Genomic DNA, 24,433 nt, shown 5'->3' with positions numbered 1-24,433 from the left:
AATGTATTTTAAAAAAATAATATCAAAAATACGGTAGAAGACAAACTATTGAAAAAAATGAGGTAGTTTTGTGGAAGTCGTGTACCCCGTACACGATTTTGTTTGGAAGTCGTAGATGGAGTCCACGACTTCAATGCGTGGACCCCACTTTCGATATTTTAAAATTTAAAGATATTGATATATAATATATATATATATATAATATTTAATACGTGGGCTCCACACGTTTTTAATTTTTAGATTTAAAGATGTTATATATATAAATATATATTTGTGCAGCGATTGAGGCGAGGAGGAAATCGAAAACATAGGGTGGAGGATGGCGGCAAGCGACGGGGTAGGAAAATGGAGACGGCGGTGAAAAATGAATCCTGTCGACAAAAGAATGGAGACCGAACAGATTACATGGACAAAAGAATCTTACAACAAGTTCTGTAGTATTGTCTTTGAAAGAAACAATATACAAATTTGTAAATGTAGGAAAATTAGAAAAATATTGGAAAAATATTATTATTCTTTCAAAAAAAAGAAAAAGAAAAAGAAAAAGGAAATTTAGATATTGAAGAAACGCATTCAGTCGAGAACCACGAGACGTATTATTTAGATATAAAAAAACGAAATGGTAGTTCACCTTGTAAGGTAGGTTAATTTCCACAATCTCCCCAAAAATTTGAAAATACTATAATAGAAAAAAATGCGTTTCCATGTGTGCCACAGATTTCTTCCGCTCCAAGATCTAACTGGCCTACGGAATTCAGAAAGAGAGTAAAGTCATAGTTCTTTTTATTGAACTTGTTTCCCTATTGAGACGCCAAAGTCAACGCATCGCTTCTACTCAACAAAGCCATTTCCTTCAATGGAAAAAAATTTTATCCCGGAAGAAAGAATTGTACCTAATAATGTGAAGCTGTACAACATCGCTCTACATTAACCAGCCGCACCTGAGTACTGAGTAGATAGTTGTAAAAGACAATATTTGCGACATCATAACAGGAGCAGATAGTCAACAAATTCACCAACTCAGCGCTCTAAACCGTCTGCTGATGTCCATCTGCATACTCATCCTACAAAGACTAAACCTAATTAGTTAGAACTTAACAGCAACATGTGGAGAGCGGGGGTGGGTGACGGCAGAGACAATCTACCGCAGGAAAATAAGCTATAACAGAACAAATTCTGAAAAGCAGCACAGAGTTATTGATAGCATCGGTTAAATAACAGTTCAAGCTTTGATGTGCAAAACATCAATACAATTACATGGAAAAACTAAGCCTCCTTCTCAAGTTGACGGGGAAAATACTCAACTCTACAAATTGACCATAGTAAAGAACTTGGAGGAGACAATACTCTCCCAGTTATCTTTTTATGAATGTCAGAGCTAGCTTTCACACCTACTCTATAGTATCAAGGAAACTTGTAGAAACTTGTAGAAACTTATTTCTTAGGTAAGCGGCCACCATGGATTAAATCCATGATCTCTTAACCATTTATTGGAACATGCTCCCCACACAATGCATTTTATCCAAGTATTCCTTTGTATTTGAAATCCCTAGTCTCCTGTCTCCCTAAGTTGGCATCAAAAGAAATAAACACGTCAAAAAAGAACATGTATTACAAATATAAAAGAGGTGAAAATCACTATCAACCCAAAAACTTTAGCTGATAGGTTACGAAAATTTTAATTATATCAATACTTCAACATTTTTCTTCATTTATAGGATCAGAAATTTGTAAAATGTGAACAAGTAAAAATCAATAGTAATTGAAGAGAATATGATTTTATAAGGGTTTGAGCACAACACCTCATGCTCAGAATCGTGTTAAAAACCAATCAACCCAAAAGTACACGGGTAATGTTAAATTTAATCATATCCACACTTCAAAAGTAATAATAAATAAATAAATCCGAATGTTTCAAAAGTCAAAACACAGGCTCTCTGATACAGAAAACTGAACCAATGAACTATTTTATGCATTTGAAAACAAGAAACTACTGGCTTATTTAGAAATTATTAAAGAGATTTGAGGCAGATAAGCCATGATTTCACAATGCCATGGTATAAAGAAAATCTTTAACAATCATTCCTCGTGGTACTATATCTATCATAAAACAAATTTGTAAGCATCCAAAAGTTCTGCCGCGTTTCAACAAAATGTTGGCTGATTTTTAAGCCCGGTTAATAGTCTTTGAACCCTTTTACAAGCATGAAGTTGAGGAAGTTAAGAGAAAGAAAACTAATTGATATTCACTGTGTAGAATAGGCAAAGCATCGTATAGTTCATCTCATCAATAATAAATCTTGTCCAAAAGAAGCTCCTCATGCATGGTATTACCATCCCCTTTTGTCCTGTGTTATGTGGCCTTTAAGACCAAGTTCATATCTTTTTTCAGCGCTCTTACCAAGTCTTTGTTCACTATTTTTAGCATAAGCTTTTTGTCTTTTCTTTGGTCTGCTATCGAGGAGTCAAGTGATATGTGGAAAAGATTATCTCTCAATGAAGGGGAGAATGTGGACTTTGAGGCAGAAGATAACAATGTTCTGTTATCTCAACAGAATATTGCACTATGTTGTGTGGTGAAAGTTCTTATAACTAGGAGGGACAATATCGAAGCTTTCCGGTCTCTTATGAAATCTGTTTGGTGTGTGCATCAGGATACTAGGATTGCTGTGGCCAGGAAGAACATGTTTCTTATTCATTTTAAACATACAGGGGAGAAGACAAGGATTACGAATACAGGCCATGGTCTTTTGCAAAGCTCTAATTATGACGGTTTTCAAGGCCAGGTTCTGGATTCAAATAAATAGCATTCCCTTAGATTGTAGGTCTGGCAATGGCTAAGGTTTAGGTGACTTCCATTGTCAAAGTGGTTGGAATCAACTATGACGATCAAAGTGGTTGGACTGGCCCGTTCATGCATGTGCAGGCAATTTTAGATGTGACTCAGTTAACTAAAATTAGAGAAAAAGATGGGAAATCGGTGGGGTGGCGACCTCACATTCTCACTAAGTGTTCCTGCCCTCACATTCCGGCGACTCACTTTCCGTCTTCAGAATTCGTCCAACCTCAACGGCCAACACAGACCTCACCTCACGTTCCTCCCCATTTTTCACGTTCCAATTCTCCGAGTCTGCCCCCCCCCCCCCTTTTTGCACTCAACCCATTTTTGCAATCCGTTCCCAACTTCACAGACCTCACTCCGTTTCGGCATTTTCTTCGCATGGATCCACTTAGTGTTCCTGCCCTCACATTCCGACGACTCACTTTCCGTCTTCAGAATTCGTCCAACCTCAACGGCCAACACAGACCTCACCTCACGTTCCTCCCCATTTTTTTACGTTCCAATTCTCCGAGTCTACCCCCCCCCCCCCTTTTTTGCACTCAACCCATTTTTGCAATCCGTTCCCAACTTCGCAGACCTCACTTCGTTTCGGCATTTCCTTCGCATGGATCCACTTAGTGTTCCTACCCTCACATTCCGTCTTCAGAATTCGTCCAACCTCAACGGCCAACACAGACCTCACCTCACGTTCCTCCCCATTTTTCACGTTCCAATTCTCCAAGTCCGCCCCCCCCCCCCCCCATTTTTTGCACTCAACCCATTTTTGCAATCTGTTCCCAACTTCGCAGACCTCACTTCGTTTCGACATTTCCTTCGCAACTCCAGCAAGCCTACTTTACTTTTGTATTTAACATAAATTAAATCAAGTCTCATTATACGTTTCTAAACACTTTGCAGTCTATCACGTTCAATACCATACTGCCTCAAATATTTGGATTTCTTTAAAACTCGTCATCACGGACATGGTGTTGGATACGGTGGAACCACCATTATCTAACTCTATGGTAAGTTAAATATTTTAATGGTTAATTTTCTTTTGTGTCAAATAATTTGATGCATTGTTTGAAATCTGAATTTTAGTTGGTGTCGGAATTAGATATGTATATGTTTTAGTTGGTCTGAATTTTATGTTGGTGTTGGAAGTTTAATTGGTGTACGATGGTGTTGGAAGTTTAATTAGTCTATGTTGGTGTTGAAAGTTTAATAGGTGTATGTTGATGTTGGAAGTTTAATTGGTGTATGTTGGTGTTAGAAGTTTAATTAGATGTTTGTTTATAAACTTTAGTTAAATGTTGGTGTTGGAAATTTAATTAGATGTTGGTTTCCTTTATTTTATAAATGGATAGCAGTAGTGAGAATGCGAGTGCTACCGATAACAATGAAATGCCTCCTCCCATCCTCCTCCTACTCCTAATACAAGCCAAACTACAAAACATGTACCACCTCTACCTCCCAAGTCCAAAAGAAAGAGACCTACTAAACAAACTTCTTTTGTGTGGGATCACTTCACAAAAATGGAAGCGAGTGCTAACAATGGAGCTAGGTGTAAATGTAACTATTGTGGCAAGGATTATGCATGTGATAGTAATAGTTATGGAACTACCACTTTGGGTAAGCATTTAAGAAATCAATGTAAAATGTACCCATATAAAGAAGAGAATAAAGGACAAACCACCTTAACTCTTATACCTACAAATGATGGAAAGGGAGCCAATGCTAGTAATTTTGTGACCACATTATTTAGCCAACCAGCATGTAAACTAGCATGTGCTAAGATGATAATTATGAATGAATTGTCATTCAAATTCGTTGAGACTGAGTGTTTTAGACACTTTTGTAGTATTGCGTGTCCTAGGTTTGACGTTCCATCAAGAGTAACGATTGCTAGAGATATATATCAACTATATCTTGAAGAGAAGAAAAAATTGAAATCATGTTTACTTAAAAGCTCTCAAAAACTGTCTTGCTACGGACACTTAGACTTCACTACAAAATGTAAAACATGATCATCACGACACATTTCATTGATTCTGAATGGGTTTTACATAAGAAGATTTTGAGTTTTTGTCAAGTTGCTAATCATAAAGGGGAGACTATTAGGAGAGCAATTGAAAGTTGTTTGTAGGAGTGGGAGACTGACAAAATCTTTACGATTACCGTTGATAATGCAAGTTTCAACGATGTGGCTATTTCATGTGTTAAGAGAAGACTTAAAAGCTGGAAAACCATTGTTTTAGATGGAGAGCTATTGCACATGAGGTGTTGTTCTTATATATATAATTAATCTTATTGTAAATAATGGGCTAAAAGATATGCATGATTCTATTGCTAGTGTTCGTAACGTTGTGAGATGTGTACGATCATCACCTAAGAGAATGACAAAATTTAAAGCATGTGTGAAGCAAGAAAAAGTCCAGTGTAAGGCTCTTGTTTGTTTAGATGTAGCTACTAGGTGGAATTTTACATATTTAATGCTTAAACATGCAATTAAATTTGAAAAAGCTTTCAAAATTAGAGAAGGAGAAAGAGGACTCAGATTTTCTTGAGTATTTTGAGGAAGATGATCGTGGAAATAAGAGATTTAGGCCCCCAAGTGTGTCTGATTGGTTGACGGTAAGTGTGTTGGTAAAGTTTTTGAAAGGGTTTTATGAAACCACTACAAAAATAAGTGGATCTTCATATGAGATTTCTAATGTTGGTTATAAGAAAATTAACAAAATTCAATTTGTTTTGAACAAATGGAGCAACAACAATAATTCTATTCTTAGTTTGACGGCTATGAATATGAAAACAAAGTTCGATAAGTATTGGGGTTCGCTTGAGAAGATGAATAAGCTGATATTTGTGGCTATGATGATTGATCCTTGGTACAAGTAGTATCCTCTATTCGCGATACCTTGCTTTTCTTCTAGCTAGACTTTGGTAATGTGTAAGATATGAAATGTATTAATTATGCGATGTCCAAGACTAATGGAAAGAAGGGGTTGACAATTGTAAGCTCGATAAGAGCAAAGCATATGACAGGTTGGAATGAGTATTCTTACTATTAAACTGCCAATTCACCCAAAAGCTTAAGTTGGTGGTTGAAGGCAAATTTAATTATATATAAACAACACTCCCCCTCACTTGTGGGCTTGTAATATTTGAAAGAGCCAATAAGTGGAAATTAATTATAATTGGGGAGGAAACGACAATGCAGGGGCTCTGATACCATATTAAACTGCCAATTTCACCCAAAGGCTTAAGCTGGTGGTTGAAGGTAAATTTAATTATATATCACCAACACTTACAATGTATTTTGGATAGGTGTTTGCTAAGTCGTGGGTTGCGTTTATAATGGATTGTGTTTCATCTTTGAGTTTTTCTGTTAAGATCAATGGGACTACGATGAGATTTTTTCATCCTCAAAGGAGACTTAGACAGGGTGATATATTATCTCCTTATCTCTTCTTTTTGTGAATGAAAAGGTTGTCCAATTTACTTTTGCATGCTCAACAAACCAAGAGGAACACTGCATGCCAAATATGTAGATTTTGCCCTATCGTGTTACATTTTAGGGTTTGTAGATGATTATTGTTTGGCACACAGCTTTAGAGGAGGGAGAGTTATTAAGGAGATCCTTTGACTGACAGCATGAAGAAGCCTCAGGTCAATGTGTTAATTTCTCAAAATCTGCCATCCTCCTAAGTTCTAATGTTGAGCCTTACACTAGAGATGATTTGAGAGGAGCTTTGGACATACTTGTGGTTTCAGATTTGGGCAAATAATTGGGTATTCCTTCACATTTTTCTTGAAATAAGCACATTTATTTTAATCCTCTTAAGGAAAGAGTTCAGAAAATTATTGGCAGGTGGAAAGGGAGTTTGTTCTCAATTGGTGGTAAGAAAATCTGATAACTAGTAGAAATACAAGTTATTGTGGCTTTTTAGGCAAAACAACGGAGTCAAAAAGCAAGATAAATGGTCAAAATGCATAGCTTTTACTGCAAATTTATAACATTAAGAGAACGCACCTTACATAAGTCATCATGCCTGATTAACTACGCTTTTAAGTGTTTTATATGCAAAATGGCGAAAAGAAGAAATGAAGTGAGAATCGCGCGTATGAACTCAGCGAGAAGTTGCCTGACGAGTCGTAAGGTAAGATGCCAGTACATCATCACGCAAGATGTTTCGCTAGAAGACAAGAATGGTAATTGGAGATGATGTGACAAGGAACGACTACTTTCTGCGCTGACATTTGTACAAGGACAAATGTGCAGCATAGCAAGGATGGATGTGCAGCATAGCACAATTAATTTCCCGCCTAAAGTATGCCTATAAAAGAAGCCAACTCCACCATGAACAAAATGTACAGAGGGGGCCTCCTTGGAGGCATGTGAAAGGATGAGTTTTAGATCCTTCACAATCTGTAGTAGTAGTTCTTCCTCCACCTTTTCTTCAGTCAACTTCTGAGTGAGCTTAGAGAGAGAAGCCCACCATCCATTTCTCCTAAATTGTAAAAGAGCCAAGGAATGCATGACAATGCACTATGCGGCTTGACTCATCTCTTTACTTTTCATTTTTGTATTTTATAATGTGTTGTATGAATATTCTTATTCTTATGGCCGAAAGGCCTACATTTATCGGTACAATGCATGTTTATCCACTGTCTTTCTCTCATTTCTTTCCTATTCATCTTGTTGAAGTGTTATAAGTAGTTTAACTATGTATCACATGTTCGATAAGAGTTTTTAAGTATAAGATTCACCGTGTTTAGCCTGAGCTTAACTCATCGCTTGGCCAGCGCTTGTCGCCAACTGCTCAAGAGAGTAAGTAACAAAGACCTAGCTAAACACGCACATAAGGGAGTTTGGAAACAAACTTCGTTCTGGCGTTTTGCCTCCAATCATTTGTGTCCCGAAAGGAGAAGTGTGGTATATAGGTGCCAAGAGGTTGCTCGCCTTAACTATAAGATGATCAAATTATCTATATCACATTGAACTGTATCTCGCATTTAAATCGTCTATAATGCAGAAACTTTCCTTCATCTTTCTTAATGCATGTTTGTTCACTTCCCATAATCATTATAATTTAACACTTATACTATATAGAATTTATACCGCCTGGTTTGGTTTAGAAGTAAACTTTATAACTAAGTTTTGATAGAAATTCCCTGTGTTCGATCATGGCTTACCCAGGAAACCTCTCACCTCTCGCCTCTCTTACACTTAGGCAAGCATGAGGAAAACTTGTACTAAAGGTTGATCATCATAAATTTACTAACACATAGGTAGGGCATGCATCTTTATTACGTAACCCTAACCTAGATGCCTAATTTGTCGCATTATTAGAACCATTCATGATCATTCATGAACGAATTTTTCAATGCATAATTAAGCATAAAACCAAACAACAACCAAGTTTTAGACGCGCATTGCAACAAAACGAAAAAAATCCACAACCAAAATCCTTGTTAGAAATGTGGCCCAAGCGATTCCTTAAACTGTCTTGTATGCAGCATCCGAAGCGTTTATATGAGGACTTATGCCAAAGTATGGCACGATTTCGACAAGGGCCTTCTCAAAGTGGTTCAAAATTCATTGGATGAGGTGTATGAGGCTGTGTTGCCCAAAGAAAAAGGGGGTTTGGGATTTCAGAGTCTGAAAGGCTTCAACAAGTATCTTTTTGCCAAACAAGTGTAGAGACTCCTCTCTGTTAAGAACGGGATTAGAGAGATATCAGGGATATCTTAGTAATTGGTTAACTAGTTTTTTTAGGGAAGTGTTAGACCCCTTATTAGGCAAGTGTATAGTAGAAGGAAGAAGTAGACCTTGTTAGTTAAGGAGCACGTGAGGAAATAGATAGAAGGAAACAATTAAAAGAACACGTGTGGTTTAAATAGGTCGGTGGGCGGGAAAAATAGGTGGGATGACAGTTGTCTTTTGGGCGGGAAAAGATGTTATATAGACAGTGTCGTGTGAGGGAAGGGTAGACATGTTTTTGGAGGGAAATTGTGAGACAAATTCTGTGTTCTTCTGGTTGAGAGAAGATCAGAATTATTCATTGTAATCAAGGATTGATTCTTCATCAATCCTATTCTTGTACTAAAAGTAAATCAATAAAGATAGCATTTACCAATTGAGTTGGAGTTCCAACAGGAAGCTGGTTATAAATAGAGGGAGAGGGGAATGGAGAAGATAAGCAATATTTGGTATATTGAGTAGGGCTTGAGAATTATCTCAATATTAGGTTAATCATTTTCTTATTTAAAAGGAAATGAGTCTATTTTATTAATATTAATAATGAGACAAAAGCTCTAAGTACAAGAAGATTATACAACGAGCATAAGAACCTAGGGATCAATAGACGCATCCTGACATCTCAACTATTAACACCCCGGTTGAGACTCTTTTAGCATCCTCATCATATTCGTACAAACTATAAGAACATATAAAATGAGGGCAAATGAAAGCCTCTGCTAGCAAATCAAAAGAACCATAATCCAAGATCTAATACACCAAATCTGGACTGTCCCAAAGCACCCATAAGTAAGGTAGGAGACCAAAAAACTTTGAGCCTTGATTAGATTGCTGAAATGAAAGCACCCCAATTCAGATTTAAATCAGAGATGCTGTACATGTCGAATTCCTTAGAAAGAGTGCACCACGAGGAGGCATCACGGTGAGCATTTTCAAAATGATCAAACCAACCGAGAGATTTGTTGTGAAAAGTCCTTTGGTTTCTTTCAAACCACAAATCAGCCAATAAGACTTTGACTGCGTTCCAACATAAGACTGACTGCATTCCAACATATTTCGTATATCGTTTATCTTTCAATGTATTTGGGTTTTATCACTCTCTTGACCATAATCTCTTGCAGCCTTGACTTCTAAAGGCAAGTACTATCCTAGGTCTAATGTTCTGGATGCTAATTTGGAAATAAACCCTCCAGGGGGGAGGGGGCAGAGTGGATACCTTGATGTTTCGATCTTCCTGGCTTCCAAGAGAATGTTATTTTAAGACTATAATGTCTCCTAATCCAGGTTGGATTGATAGGACAGTAAATTATCTTGATTGATGAGGAGGGTAGATGGACTCTATCCATATTATCTGAGGTGTTTTAGGAGGACGACATTAACGTGATTCGGTCGATTCAAACAGAATGCAAGGATCAGCGGATAAGGCATTACTCAGAAAATGGGATCTTTCTACAAAGAGTGATTATAAACTTTTCATGTCACAAGCATTGTTAGGTTCTAGTTCTAATGGGGAGAGTTATGGGAAATGGTGGAATTCGCTTAGAAAGCAGCCTATCCCAACGAAGATTAAAGCATCTGGCGGTTGTTTCACAATATTCTTCCAACAAATAATAATTGGTTTGTCAAAAAGGTGACGGGAGAACATGTTCTACTAGAGCTAAAAAATTTTGGAGGAAATTTGTAACTTCGTTGAAGCTAAAAATATTTCTAGGGGATTCAATGCTCGATCCAAGGGGCATATGCCCCAACTGACAAGTTATAAGGATGGAATTGTGTTTCTGTGAGGGTTCCTGGGCTCTGTAGAGCGACGAAATAGGAGGATGGCCAATCTATTGCTGAGATTGATATTCAGGTGGAGGTTCCTAACTACATTAGAGAATTTTGTGTGAGGGAGCTGCTTTTGACCTCTCCTTCATCAGTCCGTGGTGACTTGCAAAATGAGAGTGGTGGAAAGGAGAGCGTTTTGCATTGGTGTCCTCCAACCACTGGAAATTTCAAGCTCAATATTGACGTGGCATGCAGTCCTTCAAATAAGGTGGGGCTGGGGACTGTCATTTACAATTCGAATGGGTCACATCAACTTTCCTCCCCTACTGGCTGGAGTCAGTAGTGGCGGAGCCCCTTGCACTTCTTCAAGACTTGAAGTTGGCGAAGCAATGAGGGCTGACGGATGTGTGGGTTGAAGCTGATGCTGAGGTTCTTGTCAATACAATTAACAAAAACAGATTGGTCTTGTCCTTTCTTGAAGCAATTTTAGAAGAAATGAAGAGCCTGATGCTATTAATCAATGCTAGTTCTTTCGATTTTGTCTCTAGATCTGTAAATCAAGTGGCTCATAACTTAGCTTCTTGAGCATGGTCTAATGAGGGAGGTGGTGTGCGGGCTTGAATCCTTCCTTGTTGGTTATTGCCTTTTGTTTCTGCTGATGTTTCTGTCTGTAACCCTGTTAATGGGTCTACTGTTTAACAAAGTTCTTTATCTAAACAAAAACACATACAAAGAAACCTAAAAAGAGGAAATAAAATTACATCAACTATTACAAAATTCAGTCAGTCAGAGGACAAAAGGTTCGAGATAAAAACTCCCCAAGTGGAAACAAATGATTAATAAGAACAATAGTAAAATTTTAAAAAATAAAAAATAAGAACCCTATGAAGGGTAAACAAACCACACCATTTTATCACAAAATTTCCTTTCAAATAAGAATACACAGTAAAAGTATAGGGTTGAATAAAAGCATCCATGACTAGGCAACTAAAACCCCGTTCAGTAAACATTTGGTTTTTGGTTTTTAGTTTTTGAAAATTAAGCCTACAAACACTCTTTCCGCCTTTAAATGTCTTGTTTTGTTATCTACATTTTACCAATATTTTCAAAATCCAAACCAAATTTTGAAAACTAAAAAGAGATACTTTCAAAAACTTGTTCTTGTGAACGGAATTTGGCAAAAAGTTTCAACTCTTGTATTAAGAAAGATGCAAATTGTTGTAAGAAATTGAAATAAAATAGGATTAATTTTCTAAACCCAAAAACCAAAAACGAAATGGTTACCAAACAGAGCTTAAGGTTGTTCAGACGGGCAATTCCATCCCCACTTATAGATGAAATTTAATCAAAGCAGTGATGGAAATCAATAAGACCCCAACGGAAGTTAAACATTCAATATTTAGGGACAAACTTCACAGTTTAATGCTGCATTTACTTCATTGCTAAACATTTAAACTAACATACTACAAAATATTGAGTGTTGGTGACAGAATTTAAAGATCATGCATGAAGATCTAAAAGCCCTATCGCCAGGCAAGTTTGTTCCATCCTTCTATAAGTCGCAGACAAGAGAATCAATAAACTCATTCCAGTTTCTCTCAGTTACCATGTCCACCCTCTAATATTGCATTTTAACCCAAACAAAAAGAAAATGGAAGTATACCTTTTAAGTTTTTCTTTAACTACAACAACATCAGGATGGGGGATTGAACCTCCGACCTCTAAGTAAGAAAGTCATGACAATAGCCAAGCTCACTTTGGGTTAGTGAAACAAAAGCTTTTACTTAATAGGCAAAAAGAAACTAATGCTCAAAGTATACAAACTCCTTAAGAGTAAAATGAGAAAATAAAAAATAATAATAATAATAAAGGTTAAGGAAAAAACCCTCACATGGTGCAGCGTTTTGCAAAAATAAACAAATAATAATAATTTGAAATCATATAAGTAAGGGTTAGGGTTTTTCCAACAGCTGAGGCACGCCATTCATGGTTTGCCCACATCATCCATTGAAATATCCAATTCATTTCAAACATAATAAGTTTTGGTCAGGCGTAGAGAACAAAATTCTATAAGCCTAAGAAACTAGCAGGTTTCATTATTTGAGATAAGGTTACTCACGTCTGCTACTTGGAAATGTCTGGACAGCTTTGATCGAGATACATCTGGCCCAGAGGTAGAACCATTATCACCATTACCAAAATGAGAGATCTGCAACAGAAAATAGTAAAAGTTGATGCTATAATTGGTTGGTCATTTGACGATCAAAAATAAAAGAAACAAATGTCACTGAAACAAAATATACGACGTAGGTGGTAGCCCAATCTCCAAAGCTAGGCGTAAGGTGAAATGATTTCATTTCATAGAACATACAAGATATCAGAAAGGAGGAGGAAAAATCAAACTCCAGTCAAGCCAAGGGTACTGTAAAACACTCCTCCAATTGGCAAAAATATAGAAAAGATTACCATCTATATGGAGCATAGAACTTGCACTGAGTGACCAACAAAAAAACCTGATCCAAAAACCCTCTTAATAGATTTAACTTTGTTGTTTTCTGAATGAAAACGACTGTCATTGAGAAGGAATGAAAGCAAAGGCATACAAAAAAACCAGAAAACCAAAACACCCCAACTAAAAGAAGAGGGTCATCAACTAAGTAAAATAATAACAATGGAATAATTACAAAAGTTGAAATTGAAGTCCAAAGGGACACATGAAATCTAACCAAATCTCACCATGCACCCTTTCCCTACCCTGAAAGACTCGATTGTTCCTCTAACCCCAAATGTCTCAAATAACAACACACACCCCGGCAAGCCATAAAACCCCCCTTTGTCTCTAAAGAGCGAATGGAAGAGGAACTCCTCGATCGTCTCTTTGACACTCCAAAGGCCAGCAAAGCTAACACTGAACCCTTGGAGGAAAGAGCTCCACATAGCTTGCACATAATGGCAATCCTAAAAATGATGACCAAGATCTTCCTCTGCCTTCTGACAAAGCGTGCAACAAAAAGGCTCAACAAAAAGTTCTCCTCCTAACAAGCCTATCAACGGTGTATTAACCTGACGAAGCAAAACTTGTTAGATAAAGAACCTAACTTTCTTATGAACATTACTCCTCCGAACCACGTCAAAAATCGACTCCTTAGTGGGGGCGAGATCTAACAACAGACTAAACAAGGACTTACATGTATAACCCCGACTAGGATTAGGGTTCCAAACACGAACATCCATTCTTCCCTCCTTAAAATTACGACGGAACCCCTCAAGCAAAGAAAGAAGAGAGGTCACTTCCGCCGTTTCCCTATTGGTCAAATTACGACAGAACTCGAAAGAAAAAGACACAAGATTCTCCAATCCAACCAAGAGATATGAAACCATACAATTTTTGGAAGAGGACAAATGATAAAGATGCGGAAGTAATGAACAAAGGGAATTCTCCCCCACCCATTGATCCTCCCAAAAGTATGTGTTCTTACCATCCTCCACAAAGCAATGAGTAAACCTAATGGCTATGACCTTAGCAATAATCTTGTAGAAACTGATATACTAGATCTATAGATCTAAACTCCTTAATTCTCCTTGCCCTCTCCTTTCATCCATGAAAGACTTGTCCAAGACACTGCAACCACGAAACTTCTCAAAGACCTCCATATCTCTCATCAAGATCTCTATTATCTTGATAAAAAGTCGAAGTAAAACCTGTCGCCTAAAAAAGGTCCTTGTCTCTAAACAAACCAAAGATAACCTTCAAAATCTCCTCTAAGAAAGAGGTGGGCTTCCAAACTACTTTTTCCTTACTACAAGATAGGGGACCAATCCAAACCATCAAAGTAAAGGCCTTGGATCAATTAGTGGGATTATTTCTAATGAAGAAACTTGACTTTCATCAAGAAAAAATGAAAGAGTATACAGGCGCACATGCCTACGCCAAAAAAGAAAAAGTGGAACACCCTCAAAAGTGAGCTAAGCTACAATAAAGAACTTCAGTTGGGAGAAATAAGCCCTAACGAATAATTAAAAAGAGCCTAGAAATTGAGGCTTAAAGAGAAACAAAGAAGAGTAAAAAGTGAGAGTTATATACCGATGTTTGGACAATAGGGGAAATATAAAGAAGAGTAGAAAGAGAGCACTCTCTTTAATCTCTCAACCACCCTAAACAATTCTCCCCATTGTACCCTCAATCATGATCATGCTTCTCCTCCCACTAGAAACTCTATGGAAAAAGAAGTATTACAGTTTCCCTCTTTACCCCACCTACATTAGTTTTTTGTCTCCAACTAATTGTCTTTCTCTCCCCTCCATATCCTCAAAATTCATTTTATCCTTAACCTCATCTTCCCTCAAATATTCATCAATATGCTCTTAACACTCCAGAATCTCCTATTTCATCAACTTCAAATCTCCAAAGATATTCTGGTTTACTCTTTTAAAACGCCCTTCAAAGAGCCAGTTTTTTGTTTTTTGGAGTTAAAGATAACTTTACAAGAATTCATTCAGTACAAGAAACTTATAGTAAGGCCAATCCTCTTCTTCTCGTAAGAATTGTGTGCCGAAAAAGATGTCATGGAAAACCAAATACTTGTAGAAAAATAAAATAAAGCAATAGCTAGCAGATTTAGAACTAATAAATGAATGACAAGAGATCAAGAACGGGTGCATGCAGGAGTACATTAAAAAATAGATACATTACCCCAGACAAACATTTACTATCTTGACCATCTTCAAAGAGGGACGAGTAGTAAGTTGGATCATAGATAGAGCCCCCAATCATGTCATCAGAACCTGATGGTTGTCTAACTACAACAGGAGTAGCCGGGCTAAGAAAACTATTTCTCAGATCGTAGTCTGCCTCTCGGGGAACTGAAGTTTCCATGTATGAAATCCCCAACCTGTAAATTTGAATCCACAGTAGAGAAGATGATAGCCTAACAGAAAACCCAATAATCTGCATTGCCAGAGTAAGCTTCACTGAAAAGGTAAAAAGGGGTCCATATTGCTCGGATGAGATGTTCCTGCATACAAACAATCTTTACTCAATTTACAGGGTAAAACAGCAGTCAACACCGTGCATCAATTTAGAAGCACAATATGCACATTCGCAAGTAACGAACATTGGAAGAGGAAAGGCAGGCAAGAAGATAGATGTCAGGACCAGGAAAATACATTGCTCAAATAGAGTTTTACAAAAATAAATAAATAAATAAATTTGATTGGATGATATGCGAGCAGTGGCAGATGATAAAAGGTTCAAGTGTCGTTGCAACTATACAAGATCAAAGCTTCCTTCAAATCTCTCTTTATTAATCATAGCTAATTGAAAATCATATATTGTCAGAAATTAGAATATCCACTTAGTGTTTGAAGTTTCAGTGTTAATTGAATACCTTCATCTTTATCATACGAAGCATATGAATGTGCAATTACCATTATACAACATAACACAAGCTTGGATTTCTAATTTTACTGTGTGAACAAGGGTAAGTATTGGGCAATCAGGACGCCCATTCTCAGAAACAAACTAACATAATAAAACGAAAGAAAGGGAGAAACCATGTGTCGTAGGCGAAAAGAATAAACCAGAAGACGTCGAGGAAAATGGCAGAGAAGAGGAGAACAGCATATGTACGACCAAGACTCTGACTGCTGCTCTCTATGGCTACCAAAGCGAACAATGCGATTGCCAAATTTATAAGCAAAACACCATTGTATAATGCCCCTAGGGATCCAATCAATGCGCACCCGATCTATGTCGTGTGCATTTAGAAGGAAAGAAAGAAGAAAAAGAATATTTAGATTAAGAATGCAAAAAAAGGAAACAAAAGAAGAATGAGAGTCAAAGATAAGGGCAAGAATGCACCTGAATATAAATGAGAATGACGGCGAAAGACTGAAGCCTATCATAATCACGAAGACATGGCCGAAGTCGATCTCTCAATGAATTGCAAAGCATGATATACCATTTGAAAAATCCACCTAACCCCACCAACGAGCCGTCCTAACCTCTTAACCGCTCCTGTTGGCCGCTCGATGTCGAATTTCTCTTTTCTTTGTTTCTTTTTGCTAGACCGCAAGAACGCCGTATGATCAAATCATTCATGAGCGAGTAAGACGAGTTCAAGCGCGATGCAGCGAGGACGAGGGAGTAATCTAATGAAAGAAGAATCAGTTCTGAAAAGGTTAGACATTTTGAAGGAGGGTAATTAAGTAGTTTTAGGTTGAAGATGTTAAACTGTGTGGCAACGGAATTTGGAAACTGGCGTTGGATTTCTTTCTTGCTCGAAACTCTGAAGATAACTTTTGTTATTTCTAAAATCGATGTTATTTTTTTTTTCAAATGAAAATATTTATAAAATGTCCACTAAAATGTTGTTTTATTTGTAAAAAAATTTAAAATACAATAAAAAAAATATTGATTCACGTTTCATCTTTGGAGTTCTTATAACTTATTAAAAATAATGAAATGCAATTTATTGGTACTAGATAACATTAACGTGTGTTGCACATGTGTTAATACACATATTGTAGCTTTATTTTTAAACTAGTTTAAACATAATTTTTCCACTCAAATAATAGTATGTAATCGAAAGAAAATACAATTATTTGCTTGGTTTGATAATGTATTATTAAGACTTTTGGAATGGTTAGAAATAAAAAAAAAAAAAAAAAAGAGCTATCTACAAAGTATACAAATTTTATAGATTTTGTTATATTTTATAAATACTTTTAATATTTTACTATTTTTAAAACGTTGCTTTGTTGGTATGGTTTATGAATTTGAGAAGAGTTCATACATATACTTTGAGCAAAAACTAAGAATCTTGCGTATATTAGTAAAAAAAAGTGTAAGAATATAATTTGCACTTATGTTCCCCTTTGTTCTTCTTGTCTTCTTCACATAAAAAGATGATAAAAAATAACCTGAAATTTGTTGTTTTTTAACCATTTTGTCGTAGCACAAACCAAAATTTTCATTCAAATTAAAAATTGATTTGTTAAAAATAGTTAGTTATATTTTAGTTTTAAATGTTTGTTGAATCATCAAAAAAAAATTTTGAAAAATATTTTTATGTACAATGTGAGGGTGGAGAAATTGGACCCGAAAACTACTATTCATAGAAACAAAAAGATATCAAGTAGGTTCATGTTGTCAGTATAAATTTATTACATAATAAGTTTTAGTCAACAAGCATAGTTTTGTAACTTCAACAAAAGCGTATAGGGTTTAGAGTTTAGGGTATAAGGGATTAGGGTTTAAGGGTTTAGGGGTTGGGGTTTGAGGTTAGGGTTTAGGGTTTAGGGTTTCGGGTTTCGGGTTTCGGGTTGAGGGTTGAGGGTTAAGGGTTGAGGGTTGAGGGTTGAGGGTATAAGGGTTGAGGGTTGAGGGTTTAGGGTTTAGGGTTTGAGGTTAGGGTTGAGGGTTCAGTAGGGTTGAGGGTTTAGGGTTTCGGGTTGAGGGTTGAGGGTTGAGGGTTGAGGGTTGAGGGTTGAGGGTTGAGGGTTGAGGGTTGAGGGTTGAGGGTTGAGGGTTGAGGGTTGAGGGTTCAGGGTTGAGGGTTGAGGGTTGAGGGTTCAGGGTTGAGGGTTGAGGGTTGAGGGTTGAGGGTTGAGGGTTTAGGGTTGAGGGTTTAGGGTTGAGGGTTTAGGGTTGAGGGTTGAGGGTTGAGGGTTGAAGGTTTAGGGTTGAGGGTTGAGGGTTGAGGGTTTAGGGTTTAGGGTTGAGGGTTGAGGGTTTAGGGTTTAGGGTTGAGGGTTTAGGGTTGAGGGTTTAGGGTTTAGGGTTTAGGGTTGAGGGTTTAGGGTTTAGGGTTGAGGGTTTAGGGTTTAGGGTTTAGGGTTTAGGGTTTAGGGTTTAGGGTTTAGGGTTTAGGGTTTAGGGTTTAGGGTTTAGGGTTTAGGGTTTAGGGTTTAGGGTTTAGGGTTTAGGGTTTAGGGTTTAGGGTTTAGGGTTTAGGGTTTAGGGTTTAGGGTTTAGGGTTTAGGGTTTAGGGTTTAGGGTTTAGGGTTTAGGGTTTAGGGTTTAGGGTTTAGGGTTTAGGGTTTAGGGTTTAGGGTTTAGGGTTTAGGGTTTAGGGTTTAGGGTTTAGGGTTTAGGGTTTAGGGTTTAGGGTTTAGGGTTTAGGGTTTAGGGTTTAGGGTTTAGGGTTTAGGGTTTAGGGTTTAGGGTTTAGGGTTTAGGGTTTAGGGTTTAGGGTTTAGGGTTTAGGGTTTAGGGTTTAGGGTTTAGGGTTTAGGGTTTAGGGTTTAGGGTTTAGGGTTTAGGGTTTAGGGTTTAGGGTTTAGGGTTTAGGGTTTAGGGTTTAGGGTTTAGGGTTTAGGGTTTAGGGTTTAGGGTTTAGGGTTTAGGGTTTAGGGTTTAGGGTTTAGGGTTTAGGGTTTAGGGTTTAGGGTTTAGGGTTTAGGGTTTAGGGTTTAGGGTTTAGGGTTTAGGGTTTAGGGTTTAGGGTTTAGGGTTTAGGGTTTAGGGTTTAGGGTTTAGGGTTTAGGGTTTAGGGTTTAGGGTTTAGGGTTTAGGGTTTAGGGTTTAGGGTTTAGGGTTTAGGGTTTAGGGTTTAGGGTTTAGGGTTTAGGGTTTAGGGTTTAGGGTTTAGGGTTTAGGGTTTAGGGTTTAGGGTTTAGGGTTTAGGGTTTAGGGTTTAGGGTTTAGGGTTTAGGGTTTAGGGTTTAGGGTTTAGGGTTTAGGGTTTAGGGTTTAGGGTTTAGGGTTTAGGGTTTAGGGTTTAGGGTTTAGGGTTTAGGGTTTAGGGTTTAGGGTTTAGGGTTTAGGGTTTAGGGTTTAGGGTTTAGGGTTTAGGGTTTAGGGTTTAGGGTTTAGGGTTTAGGGTTTAGGGTTTAGGGTTTAGGGTTTAGGGTTTAGGGTTTAGGGTTTAGGGTTTAGGGTTTAGGGTTTAGGGTTTAGGGTTTAGGGTTTAGGGTTTAGGGTTTAGGGTTTAGGGTTTAGGGTTTAGGGTTTAGGGTTTAGGGTTTAGGGTTTAGGGTTTAGGGTTTAGGGTTTAGGGTTTAGGGTTTAGGGTTTAGGGTTTAGGGTTTAGGGTTTAGGGTTTAGGGTTTAGGGTTTAGGGTTTAGGGTTTAGGGTTTAGGGTTTAGGGTTTAGGGTTTAGGGTTTAGGGTTTAGGGTTTAGGGTTTAGGGTTTAGGGTTTAGGGTTTAGGGTTTAGGGTTTAGGGTTTAGGGTTTAGGGTTTAGGGTTTAGGGTTTAGGGTTTAGGGTTTAGGGTTTAGGGTTTAGGGTTTAGGGTTTAGGGTTTAGGGTTTAGGGTTTAGGGTTTAGGGTTTAGGGTTTAGGGTTTAGGGTTTAGGGTTTAGGGTTTAGGGTTTAGGGTTTAGGGTTTAGGGTTTAGGGTTTAGGGTTTAGGGTTTAGGGTTTAGGGTTTAGGGTTTAGGGTTTAGGGTTTAGGGTTTAGGGTTTAGGGTTTAGGGTTTAGGGTTTAGGGTTTAGGGTTTAGGGTTTAGGGTTTAGGGTTTAGGGTTTAGGGTTTAGGGTTTAGGGTTTAGGGTTTAGGGTTTAGGGTTTAGGGTTTAGGGTTTAGGGTTTAGGGTTTAGGGTTTAGGGTTTAGGGTTTAGGGTTTAGGGTTTAGGGTTTAGGGTTTAGGGTTTAGGGTTTAGGGTTTAGGGTTTAGGGTTTAGGGTTTAGGGTTTAGGGTTTAGGGTTTAGGGTTTAGGGTTTAGGGTTTAGGGTTTAGGGTTTAGGGTTTAGGGTTTAGGGTTTAGGGTTTAGGGTTTAGGGTTTAGGGTTTAGGGTTTAGGGTTTAGGGTTTAGGGTTTAGGGTTTAGGGTTTAGGGTTTAGGGTTTAGGGTTTAGGGTTTAGGGTTTAGGGTTTAGGGTTTAGGGTTTAGGGTTTAGGGTTTAGGGTTTAGGGTTTAGGGTTTAGGGTTTAGGGTTTAGGGTTTAGGGTTTAGGGTTTAGGGTTTAGGGTTTAGGGTTTAGGGTTTAGGGTTTAGGGTTTAGGGTTTAGGGTTTAGGGTTTAGGGTTTAGGGTTTAGGGTTTAGGGTTTAGGGTTTAGGGTTTAGGGTTTAGGGTTTAGGGTTTAGGGTTTAGGGTTTAGGGTTTAGGGTTTAGGGTTTAGGGTTTAGGGTTTAGGGTTTAGGGTTTAGGGTTTAGGGTTTAGGGTTTAGGGTTTAGGGTTTAGGGTTTAGGGTTTAGGGTTTAGGGTTTAGGGTTTAGGGTTTAGGGTTTAGGGTTTAGGGTTTAGGGTTTAGGGTTTAGGGTTTAGGGTTTAGGGTTTAGGGTTTAGGGTTTAGGGTTTAGGGTTTAGGGTTTAGGGTTTAGGGTTTAGGGTTTAGGGTTTAGGGTTTAGGGTTTAGGGTTTAGGGTTTAGGGTTTAGGGTTTAGGGTTTAGGGTTTAGGGTTTAGGGTTTAGGGTTTAGGGTTTAGGGTTTAGGGTTTAGGGTTTAGGGTTTAGGGTTTAGGGTTTAGGGTTTAGGGTTTAGGGTTTAGGGTTTAGGGTTTAGGGTTTAGGGTTTAGGGTTTAGGGTTTAGGGTTTAGGGTTTAGGGTTTAGGGTTTAGGGTTTAGGGTTTAGGGTTTAGGGTTTAGGGTTTAGGGTTTAGGGTTTAGGGTTTAGGGTTTAGGGTTTAGGGTTTAGGGTTTAGGGTTTAGGGTTTAGGGTTTAGGGTTTAGGGTTTAGGGTTTAGGGTTTAGGGTTTAGGGTTTAGGGTTTAGGGTTTAGGGTTTAGGGTTTAGGGTTTAGGGTTTAGGGTTTAGGGTTTAGGGTTTAGGGTTTAGGGTTTAGGGTTTAGGGTTTAGGGTTTAGGGTTTAGGGTTTAGGGTTTAGGGTTTAGGGTTTAGGGTTTAGGGTTTAGGGTTTAGGGTTTAGGGTTTAGGGTTTAGGGTTTAGGGTTTAGGGTTTAGGGTTTAGGGTTTAGGGTTTAGGGTTTAGGGTTTAGGGTTTAGGGTTTAGGGTTTAGGGTTTAGGGTTTAGGGTTTAGGGTTTAGGGTTTAGGGTTTAGGGTTTAGGGTTTAGGGTTTAGGGTTTAGGGTTTAGGGTTTAGGGTTTAGGGTTTAGGGTTTAGGGTTTAGGGTTTAGGGTTTAGGGTTTAGGGTTTAGGGTTTAGGGTTTAGGGTTTAGGGTTTAGGGTTTAGGGTTTAGGGTTTAGGGTTTAGGGTTTAGGGTTTAGGGTTTAGGGTTTAGGGTTTAGGGTTTAGGGTTTAGGGTTTAGGGTTTAGGGTTTAGGGTTTAGGGTTTAGGGTTTAGGGTTTAGGGTTTAGGGTTTAGGGTTTAGGGTTTAGGGTTTAGGGTTTAGGGTTTAGGGTTTAGGGTTTAGGGTTTAGGGTTTAGGGTTTAGGGTTTAGGGTTTAGGGTTTAGGGTTTAGGGTTTAGGGTTTAGGGTTTAGGGTTTAGGGTTTAGGGTTTAGGGTTTAGGGTTTAGGGTTTAGGGTTTAGGGTTTAGGGTTTAGGGTTTAGGGTTTAGGGTTTAGGGTTTAGGGTTTAGGGTTTAGGGTTTAGGGTTTAGGGTTTAGGGTTTAGGGTTTAGGGTTTAGGGTTTAGGGTTTAGGGTTTAGGGTTTAGGGTTTAGGGTTTAGGGTTTAGGGTTTAGGGTTTAGGGTTTAGGGTTTAGGGTTTAGGGTTTAGGGTTTAGGGTTTAGGGTTTAGGGTTTAGGGTTTAGGGTTTAGGGTTTAGGGTTTAGGGTTTAGGGTTTAGGGTTTAGGGTTTAGGGTTTAGGGTTTAGGGTTTAGGGTTTAGGGTTTAGGGTTTAGGGTTTAGGGTTTAGGGTTTAGGGTTTAGGGTTTAGGGTTTAGGGTTTAGGGTTTAGGGTTTAGGGTTTAGGGTTTAGGGTTTAGGGTTTAGGGTTTAGGGTTTAGGGTTTAGGGTTTAGGGTTTAGGGTTTAGGGTTTAGGGTTTAGGGTTTAGGGTTTAGGGTTTAGGGTTTAGGGTTTAGGGTTTAGGGTTTAGGGTTTAGGGTTTAGGGTTTAGGGTTTAGGGTTTAGGGTTTAGGGTTTAGGGTTTAGGGTTTAGGGTTTAGGGTTTAGGGTTTAGGGTTTAGGGTTTAGGGTTTAGGGTTTAGGGTTTAGGGTTTAGGGTTTAGGGTTTAGGGTTTAGGGTTTAGGGTTTAGGGTTTAGGGTTTAGGGTTTAGGGTTTAGGGTTTAGGGTTTAGGGTTTAGGGTTTAGGGTTTAGGGTTTAGGGTTTAGGGTTTAGGGTTTAGGGTTTAGGGTTTAGGGTTTAGGGTTTAGGGTTTAGGGTTTAGGGTTTAGGGTTTAGGGTTTAGGGTTTAGGGTTTAGGGTTTAGGGTTTAGGGTTTAGGGTTTAGGGTTTAGGGTTTAGGGTTTAGGGTTTAGGGTTTAGGGTTTAGGGTTTAGGGTTTAGGGTTTAGGGTTTAGGGTTTAGGGTTTAGGGTTTAGGGTTTAGGGTTTAGGGTTTAGGGTTTAGGGTTTAGGGTTTAGGGTTTAGGGTTTAGGGTTTAGGGTTTAGGGTTTAGGGTTTAGGGTTTAGGGTTTAGGGTTTAGGGTTTAGGGTTTAGGGTTTAGGGTTTAGGGTTTAGGGTTTAGGGTTTAGGGTTTAGGGTTTAGGGTTTAGGGTTTAGGGTTTAGGGTTTAGGGTTTAGGGTTTAGGGTTTAGGGTTTAGGGTTTAGGGTTTAGGGTTTAGGGTTTAGGGTTTAGGGTTTAGGGTTTAGGGTTTAGGGTTTAGGGTTTAGGGTTTAGGGTTTAGGGTTTAGGGTTTAGGGTTTAGGGTTTAGGGTTTAGGGTTTAGGGTTTAGGGTTTAGGGTTTAGGGTTTAGGGTTTAGGGTTTAGGGTTTAGGGTTTAGGGTTTAGGGTTTAGGGTTTAGGGTTTAGGGTTTAGGGTTTAGGGTTTAGGGTTTAGGGTTTAGGGTTTAGGGTTTAGGGTTTAGGGTTTAGGGTTTAGGGTTTAGGGTTTAGGGTTTAGGGTTTAGGGTTTAGGGTTTAGGGTTTAGGGTTTAGGGTTTAGGGTTTAGGGTTTAGGGTTTAGGGTTTAGGGTTTAGGGTTTAGGGTTTAGGGTTTAGGGTTTAGGGTTTAGGGTTTAGGGTTTAGGGTTTAGGGTTTAGGGTTTAGGGTTTAGGGTTTAGGGTTTAGGGTTTAGGGTTTAGGGTTTAGGGTTTAGGGTTTAGGGTTTAGGGTTTAGGGTTTAGGGTTTAGGGTTTAGGGTTTAGGGTTTAGGGTTTAGGGTTTAGGGTTTAGGGTTTAGGGTTTAGGGTTTAGGGTTTAGGGTTTAGGGTTTAGGGTTTAGGGTTTAGGGTTTAGGGTTTAGGGTTTAGGGTTTAGGGTTTAGGGTTTAGGGTTTAGGGTTTAGGGTTTAGGGTTTAGGGTTTAGGGTTTAGGGTTTAGGGTTTAGGGTTTAGGGTTTAGGGTTTAGGGTTTAGGGTTTAGGGTTTAGGGTTTAGGGTTTAGGGTTTAGGGTTTAGGGTTTAGGGTTTAGGGTTTAGGGTTTAGGGTTTAGGGTTTAGGGTTTAGGGTTTAGGGTTTAGGGTTTAGGGTTTAGGGTTTAGGGTTTAGGGTTTAGGGTTTAGGGTTTAGGGTTTAGGGTTTAGGGTTTAGGGTTTAGGGTTTAGGGTTTAGGGTTTAGGGTTTAGGGTTTAGGGTTTAGGGTTTAGGGTTTAGGGTTTAGGGTTTAGGGTTTAGGGTTTAGGGTTTAGGGTTTAGGGTTTAGGGTTTAGGGTTTAGGGTTTAGGGTTTAGGGTTTAGGGTTTAGGGTTTAGGGTTTAGGGTTTAGGGTTTAGGGTTTAGGGTTTAGGGTTTAGGGTTTAGGGTTTAGGGTTTAGGGTTTAGGGTTTAGGGTTTAGGGTTTAGGGTTTAGGGTTTAGGGTTTAGGGTTTAGGGTTTAGGGTTTAGGGTTTAGGGTTTAGGGTTTAGGGTTTAGGGTTTAGGGTTTAGGGTTTAGGGTTTAGGGTTTAGGGTTTAGGGTTTAGGGTTTAGGGTTTAGGGTTTAGGGTTTAGGGTTTAGGGTTTAGGGTTTAGGGTTTAGGGTTTAGGGTTTAGGGTTTAGGGTTTAGGGTTTAGGGTTTAGGGTTTAGGGTTTAGGGTTTAGGGTTTAGGGTTTAGGGTTTAGGGTTTAGGGTTTAGGGTTTAGGGTTTAGGGTTTAGGGTTTAGGGTTTAGGGTTTAGGGTTTAGGGTTTAGGGTTT

At 38.5% G+C, this 24,433-nt stretch overlaps 1 protein-coding gene across 13 annotated transcripts; it reads right to left on the bottom strand.

The window, feature by feature from the left end:
* Positions 1-572: 572 nt before the first annotated feature.
* On the bottom strand, positions 573-16,672 carry LOC103491645 (uncharacterized). Of its 13 annotated transcripts, none has more exons than XR_007821250.1 (6): positions 16,210-16,672; positions 15,903-16,096; positions 15,043-15,364; positions 12,469-12,558; positions 894-1,073; positions 573-745 (listed from the first exon to the last, which is right to left on the bottom strand). XR_007821250.1 is itself a non-coding variant. In XM_008451692.3 (5 exons), exons 1-5 carry the CDS (start codon positions 16,300-16,302, stop codon positions 1,488-1,490), a joined length of 777 nt encoding a protein of 258 aa, XP_008449914.1. In that variant the 5' UTR covers positions 16,303-16,645; the 3' UTR covers positions 573-1,487. The 13 variants fall into 13 exon arrangements, 9 of the variants coding, with proteins under 9 accessions (XP_008449914.1, XP_050941262.1, XP_008449917.1 ...); XR_007821251.1 differs by having other exon boundaries at positions 15,930-16,096; positions 16,210-16,644; XR_538093.3 differs by having other exon boundaries at positions 894-1,064; positions 16,210-16,638.
* Positions 16,673-24,433: the final 7,761 nt, after the last annotated feature.

Source organism: Cucumis melo, chromosome 5 (genome assembly GCF_025177605.1).
Source record: "Cucumis melo cultivar AY chromosome 5, USDA_Cmelo_AY_1.0, whole genome shotgun sequence".
Taxonomy (NCBI): Eukaryota; Viridiplantae; Streptophyta; class Magnoliopsida; order Cucurbitales; family Cucurbitaceae; genus Cucumis; species Cucumis melo.
This window is presented reverse-complemented; position numbering and strand designations above follow the sequence as displayed.

Excerpts from the sequence above, each read along its gene's own strand:
- LOC103491645 (XM_017045282.2), bottom strand. The coding sequence starts at position 16,302 with ATGCTTTGCAATTCATTGAGAGATCGACTTCGGCCATGTCTTCGTGAT. Across the intron at positions 12,559-15,042 it reads ATAGTAAATGTTTGTCTGGG|ATCTCTCATTTTGGTAATGG; the intron begins GTAATGTATCTA and ends TTTCTGTTGCAG. Across the intron at positions 11,026-12,468 it reads GACATTTCCAAGTAGCAGAC|GGTTACAGACAGAAACATCA; the intron begins GTGAGTAACCTT and ends ACCCATTAACAG.